Raw genomic sequence first — 18,131 nt, 5'->3', positions numbered from 1 at the left:
CCCTTCCCCCCACCTCCCCAGCCACCCACCCCGCATGTGTAACTGGCAAATTTCATTTTACTTTCACTTTACTTTGATTACATTCAATATTTAAACAAAAAAATTCACTATTATTGATTTGGAGTTTCTCCCCCCTAAAGTCGATCTGCTGAAAAGAAAGCATTTGGTAATTTGTTTTCCATTGCTGAGAATGAAGAGATATGAGGTCAGGAGGCCACACTAGCAGCAGCATAGTTTTGGATTTCTGTATTTTAGTAACTAAGTCCAAAGAAATGTCTGCCAGGAATCGCAACATTGTAAGCTTGTACCTCCAGCTACTTTATATTCCACATATGAGTGAGATCTTTCTATGTCTGTCTCTTTCTTTCTGACTCATTTCACTCAGCATGATACTTTCAATGTTGATCCACTTATATGCAAATTTCATGACTTCATGTTTTCTGACAGCTACATAGTATTCCATTGTGTAAATATACCAGAGTTTCTTTAGCCAATCATCTGTTTTCGGGCACTCTGGTTTTTTCCATATTGTGGCTATTGTAAACAGAGCGGCAATGAACATGGAAATGCAGATGTCATCTCTACTATACCTTTTTGCTCCTCCGGGATATATTCCCAGGAGTGGTATTGCTGGTCAAATGGGAGCTCAGTTTCTAACTTTTTGAGAATCGTCCATATTGTTTTCCAAAAGGGCTGAACCAGTCGGCATTCCCACCAGCAGTGAAGGAGAGTCCCTTTCTCCCCACATCCACGCCAACACCGGTTGCTTTTGTTTTTGGGGATGTGAGCCAGTCTCTGTGGTGTGAGATGATATCTCATTGTTGTTTTGATCTGCATCTCCCTGATAATTAGTGATGTTGAACATTTTCTCATGTGCCTCTCAGCCATTCGGATTTCTTCTTTGGAAAAGTTTCTGTTCATTTCATCACCCCATTTTTTGATTGGGTTGGCAGTTTTCTTCTTTTGGAGTTCAACCAGTGCATTGTATATCCTTGTTATCAACCCTTTATCGGATGGGTACTGCATAAATATCCTTTCCCATTCTGTAGACTGTCTTTGTATTTTGGTCATTGTTTCTTTTGAGTTGCAGAAGCTTCTTAGTTTGAGATAGTCCCATTTGTTTATCTTTGTTTTCACTTGCTTGGCCAGTGGCGTGTCAGCTTTGAAGATACCTTTGGCGTCAGTGTCGTGGAGGGTTTTGCCGTCCTTGTCTTCAATGTACCTTAGGGATTCTGGTCTGATGTTGAGGTCTTTAATCCATTTTGATCTGATTTTTGTACATGGTGATAGATGGAGGTCTAAGCCCATTTTTTTGCATGTAGCCGTCCAGTTTTGCCAGCACAATTTGTTAAACGTGCTTTCCTTGCTCCACTTCACATTTCTTGCTCCCTTATCAAAGATTAGATGATCATATATTTGGGGGTGTATGTCAGTATTCAACCCTATTCCATTGGTCTGCAGCTCTGCCTTTGTTCCAATACCATGCTGTTTTAATGACTACCGCTTTGTAGTAGAGTTGGAAGTTGGGAGGTTGATTCCTTCCATTTTCTTTTTCCCAACGATTGCTTTAGCTATTCATGGGGGCTTATTGTTCCATATGAATTTCAGGAGCGCTTGCTCCATTTCTTTGAAGAATGTCAAGAGTATTCCTATAGGGATCGCATTGAACTTGTACAATGCTTTGGGCAGAATTGCCATTTTGACAATATTAATTCTTCCAATCCATGAGCAGGGGATGTCTTTCCATTTCCTTGTGTCTCTTTTATTTCCTGAAGTAGTGTTTTATAGTTTTCATTATACAAGTCCTTTACCTCCTTTGTTAAGCTGATTCCGAGGTACTTGATTTTTTGAGGCGCAATTGTGAACGGGATTGCTTTTCTCAGGTCACTTTCTTCTTCTCATTATTTGCATATAGGAAAGCCATGGACTTTTGGGTATTGATTCTATAGCCTGCAACTTTACTATACAACTCTATTGTTTCTAGGAGTTTCTTGGTTGAGGTTTTAGGGTTCTCTAAGTATAGTATCATATCATCTGCGAATAGTGAGAGCTTGATTTCTTCCTTTCCTACCTGAATGCCCTTAATATCTTTTTCTTGCCTAATCGCTATTGCAAGTACTTCCAGTACTATATTGAACAGAAGTGGAGAGAGTGGGCATCCTTGTCTTGTCCCTGTTCTCAGAGGGAAGGCTCTTAGTTTTTCCCTATTGAGGACAATGCTTGCCATAGGCTTGTGATAAATGGCTTTGACTATATTGAGGAAGGTCCCTTCTATACCCATTTTGGCGAGTATTTTCATCATAAACGGATGCTAGATCTTGTCAAATGCTTTCTCTGTATCTATTGATATGATTATATGATTTTTATCTTTTCTTTTGTTGATATGATGGATTATGTTGATTGATTTCCGGATGTTAAACCATCCTTGCATCCCCGGGATGAATCCCACTTGGCCGTGGTGTATGATCCCTTTGATGAGTTGTTGAATTCTATTTGCTAATATTTTGTTGAGGATCTTTGCATCTGTGTTCATCAGTGATATTGGCCTGTAGTTTTCTTTTTTTGTGGTGTCTTTGTTTGCTTTTGGTATTAGGGAGATATGAGCCTCATAGAAACTGTTTGGGAGTGTTTTCTGTTTCTTCAATTTCCTGGAAAAGCTTGAGAAGGACTGGCGAAAGGTCCTCTTTAAATGTTTGGAAGAACTCGCTAGTGAATCCGTCTGAACCTGGGCTTTTGTTTTTGGGAAGACTTTTGATTACCATTTCAATTTCCTTGATGTTAATTGGACTATTCAGGTACTCCAGGTCTTCTTGGTTCAGCCTTGGGAGATTATAGGAGTCGAGGAATTTATCCATTTCTTCTAGGTTCTCTTGTTTCGTGGCATAGAGATTTTCAAAGTAGTCTCTGATGATCTTTTGAATTTCATTGGTTTCTGTTGTGATGTCCCCCTTTTCATTTCTGATTCGGCTTATTAGGGTTTTCTCTCTCTCTTTCTTTGTGAGTCTTGCTAGTGGTTTATCAATCTTGTTTATTTTCTCGAAGAACCAGCTCTTGGTTTCATTGATCTTTCGGATTGTCTTTTGGGTTCCCATGTCGTTAATTTCTGCTCTAAGTTTTGTTATCTCTTTCCTTCTGCCTGGTTTGGGCTCCTTTTGTTGGTCCTTTTCTAAGGTCTTGAGCTGTGAAGTCAAGTTATTTATGTGGGCCCTTTCTTCCTTCCTGAGATATGCTTGCAGAGCTATAAATTTTCCCCTTAAAACGGCTTTAGCTGCGTCCCACAGGTTCTGGTAGCTCGTGTCTTCATTCTCATTTGTTTCTAGGTACCTTTTGATTTCTTCCTTGATTTCCTTCCTGACCCATTCATTGTTCAATATCGAGCTATTTAATTTCCAGGTGTTTGATTTGGTTTTCTGCATCTGTCCACGATTAAGTTTTATCTTCAGTGCATCATGGTCTGAAAAGATAGCTGGTACAATGTCTATCTTTTTGATTCTGTTGAGGTATGCTGTGTGGCCTAGCGCATGGTCTATTCTGGAAAATGTTCCATGTGCACTGGAAAAGAATGTGTATTCCTTTTTTGGGGGATATAAAGCCCTGTATAGATCTATTAGCCCTCTCTCTTCTATTTCTTCCTTCAAAGCCAGTATTTCCTTGGTGAGTTTTAATCTTCTTGATCTGTCCAGAGGAGACAGTGCAGTGTTGAAGTCTCCAGCTACTATTGTGTTGCTCGAGATGTCCTTCTTAAGGTCTCTTAGCAGCTGTTGTAGGTATTTAGCTGGTCCCTCATTGGGTGCGTAGACATTTAGGAGTGTGATTTCTTCCTGATGTACACATCCCGTGATTAATAAAAAGTGGCCTTCACTATCCCTTCTAATCTTTTTCAACCTGAAGTCTATGTTGTCCGATACTAGTAACGCCACCCCAGCTTTCTTGAGGGAGTTGTTTGCTTGCAGGATTGTTTTCCATCCCTTGACTTTGAGTCTGTGTTTGTTCTGGCTATCCAGATGTGTTTCTTGCAGGCAGCAGAATGTTGGGTTGAGTCTTTGAATCCATTTTGCCAGTCTGTGTCTCTTAATTGGTGAATTCAGACCATTGACATTAAGGGAGATTATTGTTATGGGATTTTGCGCCATCTTTGTGCAAGGGTTTGTTGTGCTTGTAGTGGTTGTTCTTGTCTTACAATAGCCCCTTTAGTGCTTCTTTTAGGTTTGATTTTGAGTCTATGAAGTTCCTGAGCTGTTGTTTATCCCCAAAGTAGTATATGATTCCTTCTAGTTTGAATGAGAGTTTAGCCGGATAAAGTATTCTTGGTGAAGCATTGATTTCATTGAGTTTTTTCACTATATCCCACCATTGCCTTCGAGCGTGGAGGATTTCCTCTGATAGATCTGCTGTGAGTCTAAGGGGTGCTCCTTTGTATGCGATTTCCTTCTTGGACCTTGCTGCTTGCAGTATTGTGTCTATCTGAGCGATGTCCATCATTGTAACTATGATATGTCTTGGGGTTTTTCTGTTAGGATCTCTTTCAGCTGGCACTCTTCGGGCGCCTTGAATCTGGATGCCCGCATTGTCCAGCTGTGGGAAGTTTTCGGCAATGATTTGTTTGACTGTGTCTTTTTTGTTGGGGTTGGTTCCCTGTGGTTCTGGTAGTCCAATGATTCTAATGTTGTTCCTCTTGAAATCATCCCCTAGGACTCTGATTCTGGCTAGAGCTATTTTGAGATCTCTTGCCATGGTTTGTTGTTGCCTGTAGGCCTCTTGCAGCTCATCTTCAAGCATACTGATTCTGTCTTCGGCTGCAGACATCCTATTGTTGAGGGCAGCCAGAGAGTTTTTGATTTCATGTACCGAATCCTTCATTTCTTTTTGAAGGTTTTTTATTTCTGCTCTCATTTCTTCCCGTATTTTGTCGGCTGTCTGCTGTATTGTTTCTGCAAGGAGGCTTGAAGTTGTCCATCTTTGCATTGAGTTCATTGAACATGTTGAAGATTTCAACTCTGAATTCTTTATCAGAGAGGTCAAGTTTGTAGGAAGCGCCCATTGAGGTTTCCGGACTCCTTTGATCGTCCTCTGCTTGCACTGGGGATTTTCGCTGTTTCTTCATGTTGTTGTTGTGGTATGAAAGAGGGCCCTTGAAGATGAGTATCCCTGTTTCCTCTTGTTGCGAAAAAGGATTGTGGATAGGCTCAGTTAATAGTGGTTGCCTTTTTACTTGTAGAACCTGGTCTCGTACTGAGATGTTTCCTTCAATTCTTATGTGAAGTTTTGTGTTTTATTGTCCTACTGCTTGCGAATAGCTAGGATGTTAGTCTTGGATAGGATGTTGAGGAAAGTATCTGCCGCCACGTGAGGTTTGGCCGCCGGTAATGAGGCCACGCCCACTTTCCTTAGGCCACGCCCCTTCCCCACAACCCAGCAGAGGTCAGCTGGGGCCGGCAGTCCGGAGGAGAGGGAAGCGCGGGGTGCTCAGGGCCGCGGAGCATGCTGGGTCCCCCTGTCACTTTTAAAATGGTCCCTTCCCTCACCTGTTCCCCCTTCAGAGCACCCCCAGCCACTACTCATGGCAAGACTTACAAAGGACCAGTTCTCCTGCTCTTCATTGCTCTTGCTGTGGACCTCAGTTATTCACCCATATTTCTTTATATCCCACTGAGTGAGACCATTCTATGTCACTCTCCCTCTTGGCTTCCTTCACTCAGCATGATGCTCTCCAGATCTGTCCATGTAAGCACATCTCGTCGTTTCTTACACCTGACTAGTATTCCATTGTGTGCCATAGCTTCTTTATCCAGCCGTCTGTTCTTAGGCACTTGGGCTGTTTCCAGATTTGGGCTATTAATGAGCAGTGTTGCAATGAAAACAGGAGTGCAGAGGTCTTTTTAGCATTGTGTTTTTCCCAGGGGTTGGGGGTGGGGAGTGGCTTGGGGTATATTCCCAGGAGTAAAATTGCTAGGTCATATGGAAGCTCAATATGTAGCTTAATAGGAATGTCCATATTATTTTCCAAAAGGACTGGATCAGTCAATATTTCCACCAGCATTGTGAGTCTCTTGATTTCTTTATCCAGATTTGGAGACATAGTTATAATAGATCCTGATATTTTAATTCACGTTTTTAAATATCTAGCTTTATTTTGTGATAAATGTGAGAAAATAAACTCATAAAATTGTTATGTTCATTGGTTCAAATTTATTGTAAGCTTAATGAAATCCCCATTCTTTGAGGATTTTTAATTTAAAAGTATTATTAGAAGATACCGCTATACTATCATTTCTATATTGGAGAAGTACCTTCCTCTGTAACAATGTAAGGAGTGCAGCAGTGAGCCAGTTTGGGCATAGGCCTTTCTGAGGGTTTCAGCCCAGTGTGTTTCATTAGTATTCACTCAGTCACTGCCATTTTGTGGTAGATGGAGGCAGGTGTAGATACTTTGAATATTAGAATTAGAATTTTTACTTGGGTACATGGACATGTACATACACTTTATCGACTACTGTCAGTTATATTGTCCTCACAACTGTCTAAGATGTAAATGTGTAAGATTTACATAAATATGTATGTTCTTGCACTAAGTGAACATTGAACTGTCATTCACACAGCTTTAATTTGCTAATAACTGTGGGCAGTAGAAGACTTCAGTGAGTTAAAGAAAAGTCATCCTGAATGCCTGGGTATAGCTCACAAGTAATAATCCCTCAATATAAAAATGCCTTAATGTGGAGGTGGGAGAGTACCAGATTTAGAATGAACCCAATCTAAACCTTGGCATTGGGTTATTGAATATAGAAATAATTGGATCAAACTGAACTTAATTTCCTGAGGCTTAAAATACAGCTAATAAGTACTTCCTATTGGCTGCTTGCAAGAATTAAAAAAGGCTTAACATGTAAGTGAGCATAAATTATATTAACAAAATAGTAGATCCATCAAAATGTTAAATTTTAATATGAAAATTAATGTATTTCTCTTATTTTCAGCATTGTGAAAAGGAAAAGGTGTCCGCTTCAAAGGAATTGAAGCATGTCTATGCAAAAACTGAGCCAAGTAAGCCTGCCCGGAGACTTTCAGAGTCTTTACATTCAGCTGATGAAAACAAAAATGAAAGAGAACATAAGAGGCGAACATCTACCCCAGTCCTGGTAGAAGCAGCACAAGAAGAGACTGACTCTAGAGATGGGAAGAAGCCAGTGGAATGTGCAGAAATTGGCCAGGAAGAACCCCAGAAACAGAGAAGCACGTTTAAAAATGAAAAGCATCCGAAGAAAGATGATTCCGAAACACCACATTTGAAGAGCCAACCTAGAAAAGAGGCAAAATCCTCTTCTAAGGAGAAGTCTGAAAAAGAGAAAACTGTGTCAGAAGACAAGCCATCTGTGAAGCATAAATACAAAGGGGATAGTGTGAACAAAACAGGGGATGAGACTGAGCCTCATGCCTCCGAGAAGGGCCTCAAAGTGGACGATAGTCTTCAGAAGCAAAGTCAGCCCACAAAGCTTTCTTCAGACGATAAAGCCGAACGGAAAAGTAAACACAGGAATGAAAGGAAATTGTCAGTTTTAGGCAAGGATGGAAAGCCCGTTTCTGAGTACATCATCAAGACAGATGAGAATGTCCGTAAAGAAAACAAAAAAGAGAGGCACATGTCAACCGAAAAAACTAAGGCAGAGCATAAATCAAGAAGACTGAGTGATTCTAAAATTCAGAAGGACTCACTGAGTTCCAGACAACATGGCACCCCAGTACAGAGAAGAAGTGAGAGTTACTCAGAGGATAAGTGTGAAACTGACTTGACTAATTTAGATAGTAATGTGAAACCAGAAGAGGCCATTCACAAGGAGAAGCGAAGAACAAAGAGCTTGGTAGAAGAGAAACTTGCAGTCAAGTCCAAATCCAAAAGTCAAGGCAAATTGTCAAAAGTAGTTGAAACAGAGTTACAAGAAAGTGTCTCTAGACAGGCAACCACCTCAAAACTAGACAAGGAAAAGAGCACAGAGGAAAGTGACCCAGAGAGACAGCGGAAGTCTAAAGTGGAGGATAAATCTGAGGAGACTGGTAATGAACCCATGTTAGAGAGTTCTGGCTCTTCAGCTCATAGTACCCAGAAGGATGCTAGTCACCGTGCCAAGTTACCATTGGTGAAGGAGAAGTACAAGGGAGAGAAGGACTCCAGCTCTTCCCGCCTGGAGAGAAGGTTATCTGATGGACACAAAAGCAGAAGCCTAAAGCATAGTAGTAAAGATGTGAGAAAGAAAGAAGAAAATAAATCAGATGACCGGGATGGTAAAGAGGTTGATGGTAATCATGAGAAGGCGAGAGGGAATAGTTCGGTCACGGAAAAGAAATCAAGTAGGAGGTTATGTGAAAATCGAAGAGGAAGTTTATCCCAGGAAAGTGCCAAAGGAGAAGAGAAACAATCAGTGAACACGCTGGGTACGTCCTCTCTTCAGAGACCGAAGAAGAGTGGTGAGACCACATTGATCCCTGAACAAGAGCCAATGGAAACTGATTCTGAGCTGGCCACTGAAAATTTATGTGAAGTGTCTAAAACCCAAGACAGCAGCAGTAATGCTTCTCAGCAAGATATCGACTCTGAAAATGTCGCAAAACAAAAAGCAGCTGCCATGATTCCAAAGGAAGAACTGAGAACTTCCACAGGTGATACGAAAACAGTCGCTCCAGCCAGTAAATCCAGACACGGAGCAGGACTTGTTAGTAATTCTGAAAAGCACACTGACCATAAAAGCTCCCAGACCAGGAAAGTACATGCCCAAAGTGCTGTGTCGAAACTGAACCCCACAGAGAAAGAAGCCTCTCAGCCCGGAACTCATGACACGAATGCAGACCTGCAGCCTGGTCCTCGAATGCTCCCTCGTGTCCCTATAGGGAATGGGAGGACTCAGAAGAGTGTGAAAACCACGGTCAGATCCACAGAAGAGCGTGTCGCTCCACGAGATTCTGCTCCCGAACATTCCACAAATGTATATTGCTCACCACAGCTGAGTTCAGGGACCCTTTCAGCTCAGACACAGTCTCCCGATGCAGATGTTACCCCTGTAACCAACAAACAACCTGCTTTAGAAGGTGGCAGAGCCACTGCCTCCCCTATGAACGCCTCTGAAATCCCTAACCAGAGTTTGACTCTTGGGGACTCAGAAGTCCCCAGGACACATGATAGCAAAGAAGGTGGTGCCGTTTCCACCAGAGAGACACCGGCAAAAACAGGTGTGGACAGCAAAAGACACATTCCAGAAGGTTGCCAGGCAGCTTCACTGCTTAGTAAGCAAGGAAAAGTGAGCACATCTCTTGGTAGTGAGTTAACAGGCTCCGTCATGGAAGATGGGAATGCTGACAAAGATGGCAGCTCAGTGGACAGGGTGGAGAAAAAACGCGACCTCAGCACAGAGCCCCGTTCTAAGCAGACAGCTGGAGCCGCAGTTGAGAATGGCAGGAAGGATGGTGTCGCTGCTGACTGCGTGGTAGGCAGGAGTACAGAAAGAGATGGTGGAACTGTTGAACGTAAGGAGAGTCGAGACCCAAGTGAAGTAAACAACACGTCCGCTGAGGCTGAGAGAAGGAATGGAAGCAGTGAGGTGGATACCAGTGCCGGAAATGGCACGGCACTCCCTGTCTCACACCAAACGAATGGAGAAGCCAACCATGTGCCGGCCAGGTGTGGGGGGGCAGAAAAGACTCCTGTTGCCACGAGCACTGAGGGGAAAATGAAGGATGTCACCTCAAACCCAGCAAAAGCAGGAGATGCCTCAACCACTTCTTCAGAAACAGGAGAGGGGAAGGGGGCTGTCCCCTGCACAAGCATCGAGGCTGATGAAGGCGTCATCGCTGATGTGGGTCCCAACCCTCCTGTAGGGGCAGAGGCCAGTGGAGGGACTGTGTTTGCTGCAGCTGAGGAAGGTGGGGGGTTTGTGACAGAAGGCCTTGCTGAAAGTGAGACTTTCCTCACAAGCACCAAGGAAGGAGAAAGCGGGGAGTGTTCTGCAGCTGAGTCTGGAGGGAGAACAGAAGAACCAGCTCCTGCTCACACCGTCACAGCTGAAGAAGACAGCAGTGCAGTGACGGAGGAGAAGGACGATGCTGTGACGAGTGCAGGCTCTGAGGAGAAATGCGATGGCTCTTCAAGTCGAGACTTGGAACTTGCTGAAGGAGCTGTTGCTTTCATTAGTGAGGTTGAGAGTGACGGGGCAGTGACAAGTGCTGGGACAGAGATAAGAACAGGCTCTGTTAGCAGTGAAGAGGTCGATGGCTCCCAGAGGGACGTGACAAGAATGGGCCCCAAGAAAGAAACTGAGGGGGCAGTGACATGTACTGGAGCAGAGAGGAGAGGTGGGGACTTTGTGATGTGCTCAGGGACGGGTGCAGAGCCCCCAGAGGAGCTCATGGTTACAGGGGCTGCCACCGTTCTGGTGGACAACAACGAGCCTCTGGGAACAGGTGCCCCTCAGGGACAAGACGGCCCTGCCAATGACAGCACTGAAGGTGAAAGCGCCGTCACCAGTACAGGGATTACGGAAGATGGCGAGGGGCCCGCAAGCTGCACAGGCTTGGAAGAGAATAATGAAGGTTTTCCTCGGAGTTCTGAGTCCGAGGGAAACGGCGAGAGTACCATGGACAGCACAGCTGCCGAAGAAGTCTCCGATGCCCCATTGGTTGCTGCTGGTCTGTGTGACGATGAAGGCATCGTGACCAGCACGGGTGCCAAAGAGGAAGACGACGAGGGTGAGGGTGTGGTGACGAGCACTGGCAGAGGAAATGAAGTCGGGCATGCTTCCACCTGCACAGGGATAGAAGAGGGTGACGGGGGCATGATTTGTGAAAGTGCGGAAGAAGGGGTTGGCCAGGCTGGAACCGTAGCAGGGCATGTGGAGGCAGAGGCTGGGGCAGCCGTCACAAATGTGAATGAGAGTAACATCGATAGCCTGAGCAGTGTAGAGAAGGAAGAGAAAGATCCAGAGATCTGCTCCAGCGCGAAGGGGGTTGTCGAGAGCAGTGTGACCAGTGCACGCCCAGGGAAGGGGGAAGCGGCGGGTGTGGCTGGAGCATCTGAGGGTCCCATGACTAGTGCTGCTTCCGACGAAAGGGACAGTCAGCTGTCTGGAACAGGAAGACTTGAGGAGGCAGCCATTTCCACAGGCCTTGTGGGAGGCAGCTATGAGGTCCTTGTGTCTGGTGCTGGCCCAGTCTATGAAGTTGGTGACACATTACCCAGAGAGAAGGAAGATGAAGGGGCCATCACCTCTGCAGACAATGAAAATTGTGATGGCCTTATGGCTGCTGTAACGAGTGACACTGTGACCAACCAAACTCACGCAGCTGGGGGCCAAACTCAGGGCAAAGGCCTGATTATTTCTACCAGTACAACACATGATTACACCACTCAGTCGGGCCAGATTATTAACGTGGAGGAAGGTCATTCCTGTGTTCTGAGCACTGACCCAAACGGGGAAGGCACCCGAGGGCACCTGGAAGAATTTGAGGCCCCCATGCCCAGTGCAGTTTCGGGAGCCGAAAACCAAGGCACCGTGCTGAGAAATGAGGAGAAAGATGAATGTGCCATGATCTCCACCAGCATAAGAGAAGAATTCGACGTGCCCATATCCAGTGCCACGGCCGTCAAGTGTGCTGAAGGGCAGCAACCGGAAGCTGCCGTTGAAGAAAGGGCCGAAGATCTGGCCCTGGCCAGCACCGATGACTTTGAGGTACCTATGCCCAGCGCACCCACGGAACCCAAAAGTCCTCTTGCTTCCACCAGCAAGGAGGAGAAAGATGAGTGTGCCCTCATCTCCACCAGCATTGCAGAGGGGTGTGAGGCCTCTGTCTCGGGGGTCGCTGCCCAGAGCGAAAACACATGCTCGGCAGGTGTCCTGGAAGAGAAGGATGGCAGTGCTGTCATCTCCACGAGCTCGGGAGAAGACTCTGAGGGCCCCGTGTCCAGTGCTGCCCCCCAGGAGGAAAGCCACCTCTCAGTCACGCTGACTGAAGAGACCGGCGATACCACCCTGATCTCCACAAGCACATCTGAAGGCTGTGAAGCCATCATGAGGGGGCCTGCCTCGCAGGATGGGGCTCAGCCCACCACCCAAAGAGTAGAGGACTCAGGCGACGCTGCTGTCATCTCCACCAGCACAGCCGAGTGTGTGCTGGCTGCTGCCGGTGTAGACAGGCATGCAGACAGGTGTAGCCCCGCTGTAGGTGAGCGAGAAGAAGGTGACATGCCTACGGCAAGAGCCAGCAGGTGCGAGTTCCCCATGCCCAGCCACGTGGTCGAGAACAGCTGTCAGCATCCTGGGCCTGTCACAGGAGAAGTGGGCAGTGGGAGAGCTGTGGACCCCAAGGAAGGACGGGATGGGGCAATGGTCAGTGAGCTCCCTGCAAGGGGAGACCAGCCAAGCCCTGAGATGAAGAGGTGCTCCACAGAACCCCAGGATAAGAGCGTGTCCCTCAGCATAGCAGAGAAGACCCCTCTGAGCTCTGTTGAAAGGGAAAAGGCGTCTGAGGCAGAGACTCTGTGGGAGAGTGCGTTGGCGGGCCTGGGTAGCAGTGCCAACTCTTCCATGGGGCCAGGAAGGACAGAGCAGACTCCCTGGCTAGTCACCGAGGACCCTGTCCTGGATGCTGGCCATGTGACAGTAAATACCGGTGCTACGAATGCTGGTGACGCACCACACATCAGCCAGGCTGCCTTAGAGGGGTCCTCACTTCCCCCAGCCCAGCAGGAGCCTGGGGGCCAGGTGAGAACCCCCACTGAATCTAGTAATGGCCAAGAATCGGCTACGACCACAATTCCTGCAGTTGCCAACAGCGCAGCTCCATCAGCTGCTAAATGTGAGGCAGATTTGACGCCAAAGGATGGACCGAGAGATGCTGTGACCAAATTACTCCAGGAGGAAGTAGACCTCAAAGGCACTGTCTCTTCTGAAGGAGGTTTGAGTGACACAGGTGAGACATATCCTCGCATACGGTAGCATTGGGCTGAGGTGACCCTGTGTGGAGTACCTGCAGAACGGTCTGTCCAAAGATGGCTTTTGGTGCCAGCATGTCACCAGATACCTCTTAGATATGTGAAGGTTGAGTTCTGGGAAGAAACTTTTAAAAGCTTGCAGACTTGACACTTACTCCTCATGTCTGAGTACAGGCAAGGTAGGAGGCAGAGGGACAGAGTCTTGATGTTATTTGTGTGAGGGACTGCAAGCCAAGGACAGCCTTGACCTTCAGGGTTTTTGCTCATCGAAGTGAAGAACACTTGTTTAATCACCCGCATTCTACAAATGATAAAATAGATTCAATAACTTATATGGTACTTAGGTGCCTCCTAGGAAAACCATTACTTCTAAGCCTCTGCTTTCTATGGGGGTAATAGGAAATACATTCTCTCAACCTTGAGCAAACTTATGAGAGATTTACAGCCTGTGTCAGCTCGGTGAAGCTAGTGACTTACAATCAAGTAGTTTTGTTTTTCCCAACTAAGTTTATAGTTGCAGTGAAGTGGGCTTTTTGTTTAACATTTTAAGAACCACATTCTCAGCTGACAGATGAGCATTGAAACATTCTCAGCTGACAGATTGCAGAGAGGGCTGGTCTTGTCAGAAAGGTGACTAGCCAAGGTGTAGGCTTTGAGCTTCCCACATTTCATTTCATTCATCTTGCCTTCCACTCTCAGTCCTTTCCTTGGGTCCCACTTGGTTGGGGGAGGGAATTGTCTAACACAGCCTCAGGCAAGTAGCTAGAGCCCCTTTCACAAGGACATTACTATAGGATTTGTTCCTTTGAAGTTTTAGCTTTGGGCCAATCAGAGTGCTCTGGAGATTTGTGTGACATACCTATTGCTACAGCCTTGTTCTGCATTTTCTTTGGAAGGCACAAATAGACTTTTAGCAAGGAAAAGTCTTGTTGGAAAAGAGATGGGTATTCTTTGGAGACCCACATGCAAGGAAAGCACTTTGCCCATGGACTCCAGCCCCCATTACCTTTTGATTGGGGATATATTTTATGTTTTGTATACTGTTATATTTGGGTGTGGGGCCTCTTCCAGCAGTGCTCAGGGCTTCCTCCTGGCTGTGCCCAGGGATCATTCCTAGTAGGCTCAAGGGGCCATATGCAGTGCCGGGGATGAAATCCGGGTCAGCCACGTGCAAGGCCAGGACCTGACCCGCTATCTCTGGCCCATATATGCAAACTAATTATTAAATTGGCTTAATGGTTTGAATTTCACTAGGCAATGAAGAGGCAGCATTGACCGTTTCGAGAAGCTTGGAACAGAAAACGGCATTGAAACCTGAGGTATGGTTGATAAAATAGAGGAGGCGTGTGTGTGTGTGTGTGTGTGTGTCTGTGTGTGTGTCTGTGTGTCTGTGTCTGTGTGTCTGTGTCTGTGTGTGTGTGAGAGAGAGAGAGAGAGAATAAGAGGGAGAGAGAGAGATATCCTGGGGGAAGGCTGAGAAGTAAGGCCATCTCAGTGAAGACACACCTTCAACCCTGGGGACACAAACCCAAGAGTCCCCTTCATTTCCTCCTCCCACCCACGTTGACTCCATTTCCAGTGGGAGCCTGGATCCACCTCTTTACATGTGTGTTTGCACAGCACCACCCCGGTTTAAGTCACTGCTGCTGGTTTTCTGTGGGCATCTTCCCCTTGGGTCATTCAGCCCTTAGAGTTCTTTATGTGAAGAGCAGGTTTGAGGACCACTCGTGGCTTTGTGCTGGGGCCCCTCTCAGCTCTGTGCTCAGGAAACCATGTGCTGCTGTAGCCAGGGCAGGGGCCTTGGGGATGGATGGGCCAGTGGTTGAACTTAGGGTTCTTGTTAGAAACACACATTAGGGGGCCGGAGTGGTAGTACAGCGGGGAGGGTGTTTGCCTTGCACGTGACCCACCTAGTTTGATCTCCAGCATCACATATGGTCCCCCGACCACCACCAGGGGTAATTCCTGAGTGCAGAGCCAGGAGTAGCTCTTGAGCATCACTGGGTGTGACCCAAAAGGCCCAAAACAAACATACATTAAACCTACTCATGTTTTGCTTAAATTTTCAAGTAGCTTTTTTTTTTCTTTTTGGGTCACACCCGACAATGCACAGGGGTTACTCCTGGCTCTGCACTCCGGAATTACTCCTGGCAGTGCTCGGGGGACCATATGGGATGCTGGGAATTGAACCCAGCTCGGCCGTATGCAAGGCAAACGCCCTACCCACTGTGCTATTGCTCCAGCCCCTCAAGTGGCTTCTTAAAAGTAGGTTTTGTTTTATCACGGCCTGTGTGCTTATCACAGTTTAGTCTTCATGTCCCCTTTTCAGTGTGACCTTGTCACATCACCCTAGTACAGTGCCAGTGAAGCAGTTAATTTACAGGTGGGGGGGGCTCCACGCAGTGCACAGAAAGCCTAGCTTTTCCCACAGGAGCAGTGGGCAGGGGTATCTGAGCAATGCCAAGGGCAACTTGGAGTGGGATATTGTGAGTAGAAGTTTCTAAAGAAGAAGGCGCCTTCCAGGGAAAGCAGAAGGTTCTCGGCCTCTGCGTGGGTCAAGATTTCTGCGCCTCCTGTGTCTCACCCCAGGGGTTTTTACTTGGAAACCCACAAATGATTAGATACATGGATTTTTATTTTTCTTCACTAAATGTTAACATTCATCCCTAAAGTTTGCACTGGCTGCAAAGTTCATTCTGACATTATTACAGGATGCTGGGTATATACTGAAGTTCACTCCTGCCTTCGTGATTCAAAACCTGTTAACTTACTTCTTTATGGTTCTGTTGACATTAGACATGTGTCCCATCAAAGAATGAGAGAAATAATGACACTTTAGCACCGGGCGGAAGAACGTCGCACGGGACCGGTAAGCACTTGTTGTTTCACCCTGGTGTGGTCATTGCCACTCAGAATCTGCGGTGGACTCATAGGAAAGCACTGACAGGTGCTGCACATTTGCGTGTCACCGTGAGATACAGTCATGAAGCTTTCATGATTGGGTTTCAGTCATACAGTGATCGAACACCCATCCGTCCACCAGTGCACATTTTCTACCCCTAATGTCCCAGTGTCCCTCCTGCCACCCCCACCCCACCCTCTGTCTCTATGGCAGGCACTTTCCTTCTTCCTCTCTCTTTACTTTGGGGCGTTATGGTCTGCAATACAGATACTGAGAGGCCATCATGTTTGGTCCTTTATCTACTTTCAGCACACACCTCCCATCCTGAGTGATCCCTCCAACCATCAACTTAGTGATCCCTTCTCCATCCCAGCTGCCTTCTCCCCCAGCACATGAGGCAGCCTTCCGTCTGTGGAGCAATCTTCCTGTCCCTGTCTCTACTGTCCTTGGATGTTAGTCTCAGATTATTTTATATTCCACAGATGAGTGCAGTCATTCTATGCCTGTTCTCTTTCTGACTCATTTCACTTAGCATGATACTCTCCATGTCCATCCATATATAAGCAAATTTCATGACTTCATCTTTTCTAACAGCTGTGTAGTATTCCATTGTGTAGATGTACGCCTATCACTTTTTTGAACAAGATGTTAGAAAGCTTTTTCATGTCTAGCGTAAATTTTTTTCTCCTATAGTAATATTTCAGATAATGTATTTAAATCTCCTGACTCCAAATAAAGTTACTTTGGGGGGCACTCTGTCCTCCAAAAGCATCTCCTTCCTTCCATGTTTTTCCAGGTGGCATCCAGCTTATTTCCAAGAGGGTGACCTTTAAGCCACCCCTGCCCTGTGTCCCCCAGGCCCTGGAGATGGCCCGAGTGGCCTCACGGAGGCTGTTCCCAGCTTGCCCGGCCCTGTCTCAGAGCTGCTGCATAGCGCTTGGCATCGTTCACTGTGTGCTCGGGCTCTTGGGCACGGCCTCCCTTCCGAAAGGGTCAGGGTAGCTTCCCCCGAGCCTCTGGGCCACTGGAACTGCTCAAAGTTGTTGCGGGCCTCAGGGAACTTTTTAGTTATAATAGAATAGTAGATTCTATTCCTACTGACATTTGCAAGATGCGGAACTAAAGTGAAGAAAGTTCTAAAATAGGTACTTCAGAATCAGATGGCTAACTTGGAGTATAAATAATCACTGGAATCATTCATACACTTTTTGTGAAAATAGCTAAATTTTTGTACACAGACTTTGTCAGGGTGATTTTGATCATGCATACCAGAAGGCCCTACACATTCCTGCGTAAAGGAAATGTGGTAGCCCGGTGTAGGTCTTCATTTCCGTAGACCCAGTGATGTAAACTTAACAAATACTTCTCAGGCTCAGGGAAACTGGAGTCAGTTTTGGGGCGTCATGGTGGAAGGCTTTCGCAGTTCTCATCCTGGTTGTGTTATCAGATGGCCTTCCTTGGGGCCTGCACGCGGACCTGTCACACTTTCGTTTTCCTTTGGGTACGTGAAAGGGGGCTGAGCTGTGGGGAAGCCCCCTGGCAGCGTGTGTTACAGGGGCGAGGGACAGTGCTCTTCTCGCGAGGGTTCTAGCCGCATCCTGGGCTGCGTGCACTTGACCTCATCCAGCTGTGGCCCTCCAGATGCTGTCACTTTAGAGACGAAGGTTTTGATATTTGTGAATTCGTGGGGAATAGAGGGGTGCCAGTCACACACGTGGCACTCACGAGACTCACCACATGGGCTGGAGCTTAAAGAGAAATGAGAGTGGGCTCTTGATGGTAGCCCCTAAGATGGAGCTCCTCAAGTTCAGTGGCTCAGCTGCCTTCGTTGTCAGCAGAAGAAACGACCTTTTCATTGAGGAAGGTACCTTTGTCCTAGGGCCAGAGCGGTAATACAGCGGCAGGGCACTTGCCTTGCACACGGCAGCCCAAAGAGTCCTCCAAGTACTGCCAGGAGTGATTCCTGAGTGCAGAGCCAGGAGTAGCCCCCGAGTATCACTGGGTGTGACCCAAAACAAAACAGATAACACAGAGACACGTCCCTTTGTGCTCTTGTTCCTGGCTAAAACCGCAGAGGGATTCTGAGTCAGCTTAGCTGTCTTTATTCATCCCAAACTAAGGACTGACCAGAGGAGATGTGACTTGCTCGTTGACATAAATTAATGTTCTGTTCGCAACGCAGGAGTAGAATTGGTGGGGCCAGGGAGAGAGCTTGGCACTGCTTTGCCTGCAGAGGGCCTGGGTCCGTTCTCC

The 18,131-nt window shown here is 46.6% G+C and overlaps 1 protein-coding gene and 1 pseudogene across 1 annotated transcript in view; one reads left to right on the top strand and one right to left on the bottom strand.

Moving 5' to 3' along the window:
• Positions 1-18,131, bottom strand: part of LOC129405146 (uncharacterized) — a 347,936-nt pseudogene that overhangs the window by 238,754 nt on the left and 91,051 nt on the right.
• The window catches only part of BOD1L1 (biorientation of chromosomes in cell division 1 like 1), a 61,125-nt gene that overhangs the window by 19,862 nt on the left and 23,132 nt on the right, over positions 1-18,131 (top strand). The window contains exons 10-12 of the mRNA XM_055140912.1: positions 6,978-12,954; positions 14,231-14,295; positions 15,773-15,845. Of these exons, the coding sequence (XP_054996887.1) occupies positions 6,978-12,954; positions 14,231-14,295; positions 15,773-15,845 (6,115 nt within the window). The remainder of the gene's footprint in view (positions 1-6,977; positions 12,955-14,230; positions 14,296-15,772; positions 15,846-18,131) is intronic.

The sequence above is a fragment of the Sorex araneus genome, chromosome 5 (assembly GCF_027595985.1).
Source record: "Sorex araneus isolate mSorAra2 chromosome 5, mSorAra2.pri, whole genome shotgun sequence".
NCBI lineage: Eukaryota > Metazoa > Chordata > Mammalia > Eulipotyphla > Soricidae > Sorex > Sorex araneus.
Note: the sequence above shows the minus strand (reverse complement) of the source record. Positions and strands in the feature narration are given on the sequence as shown.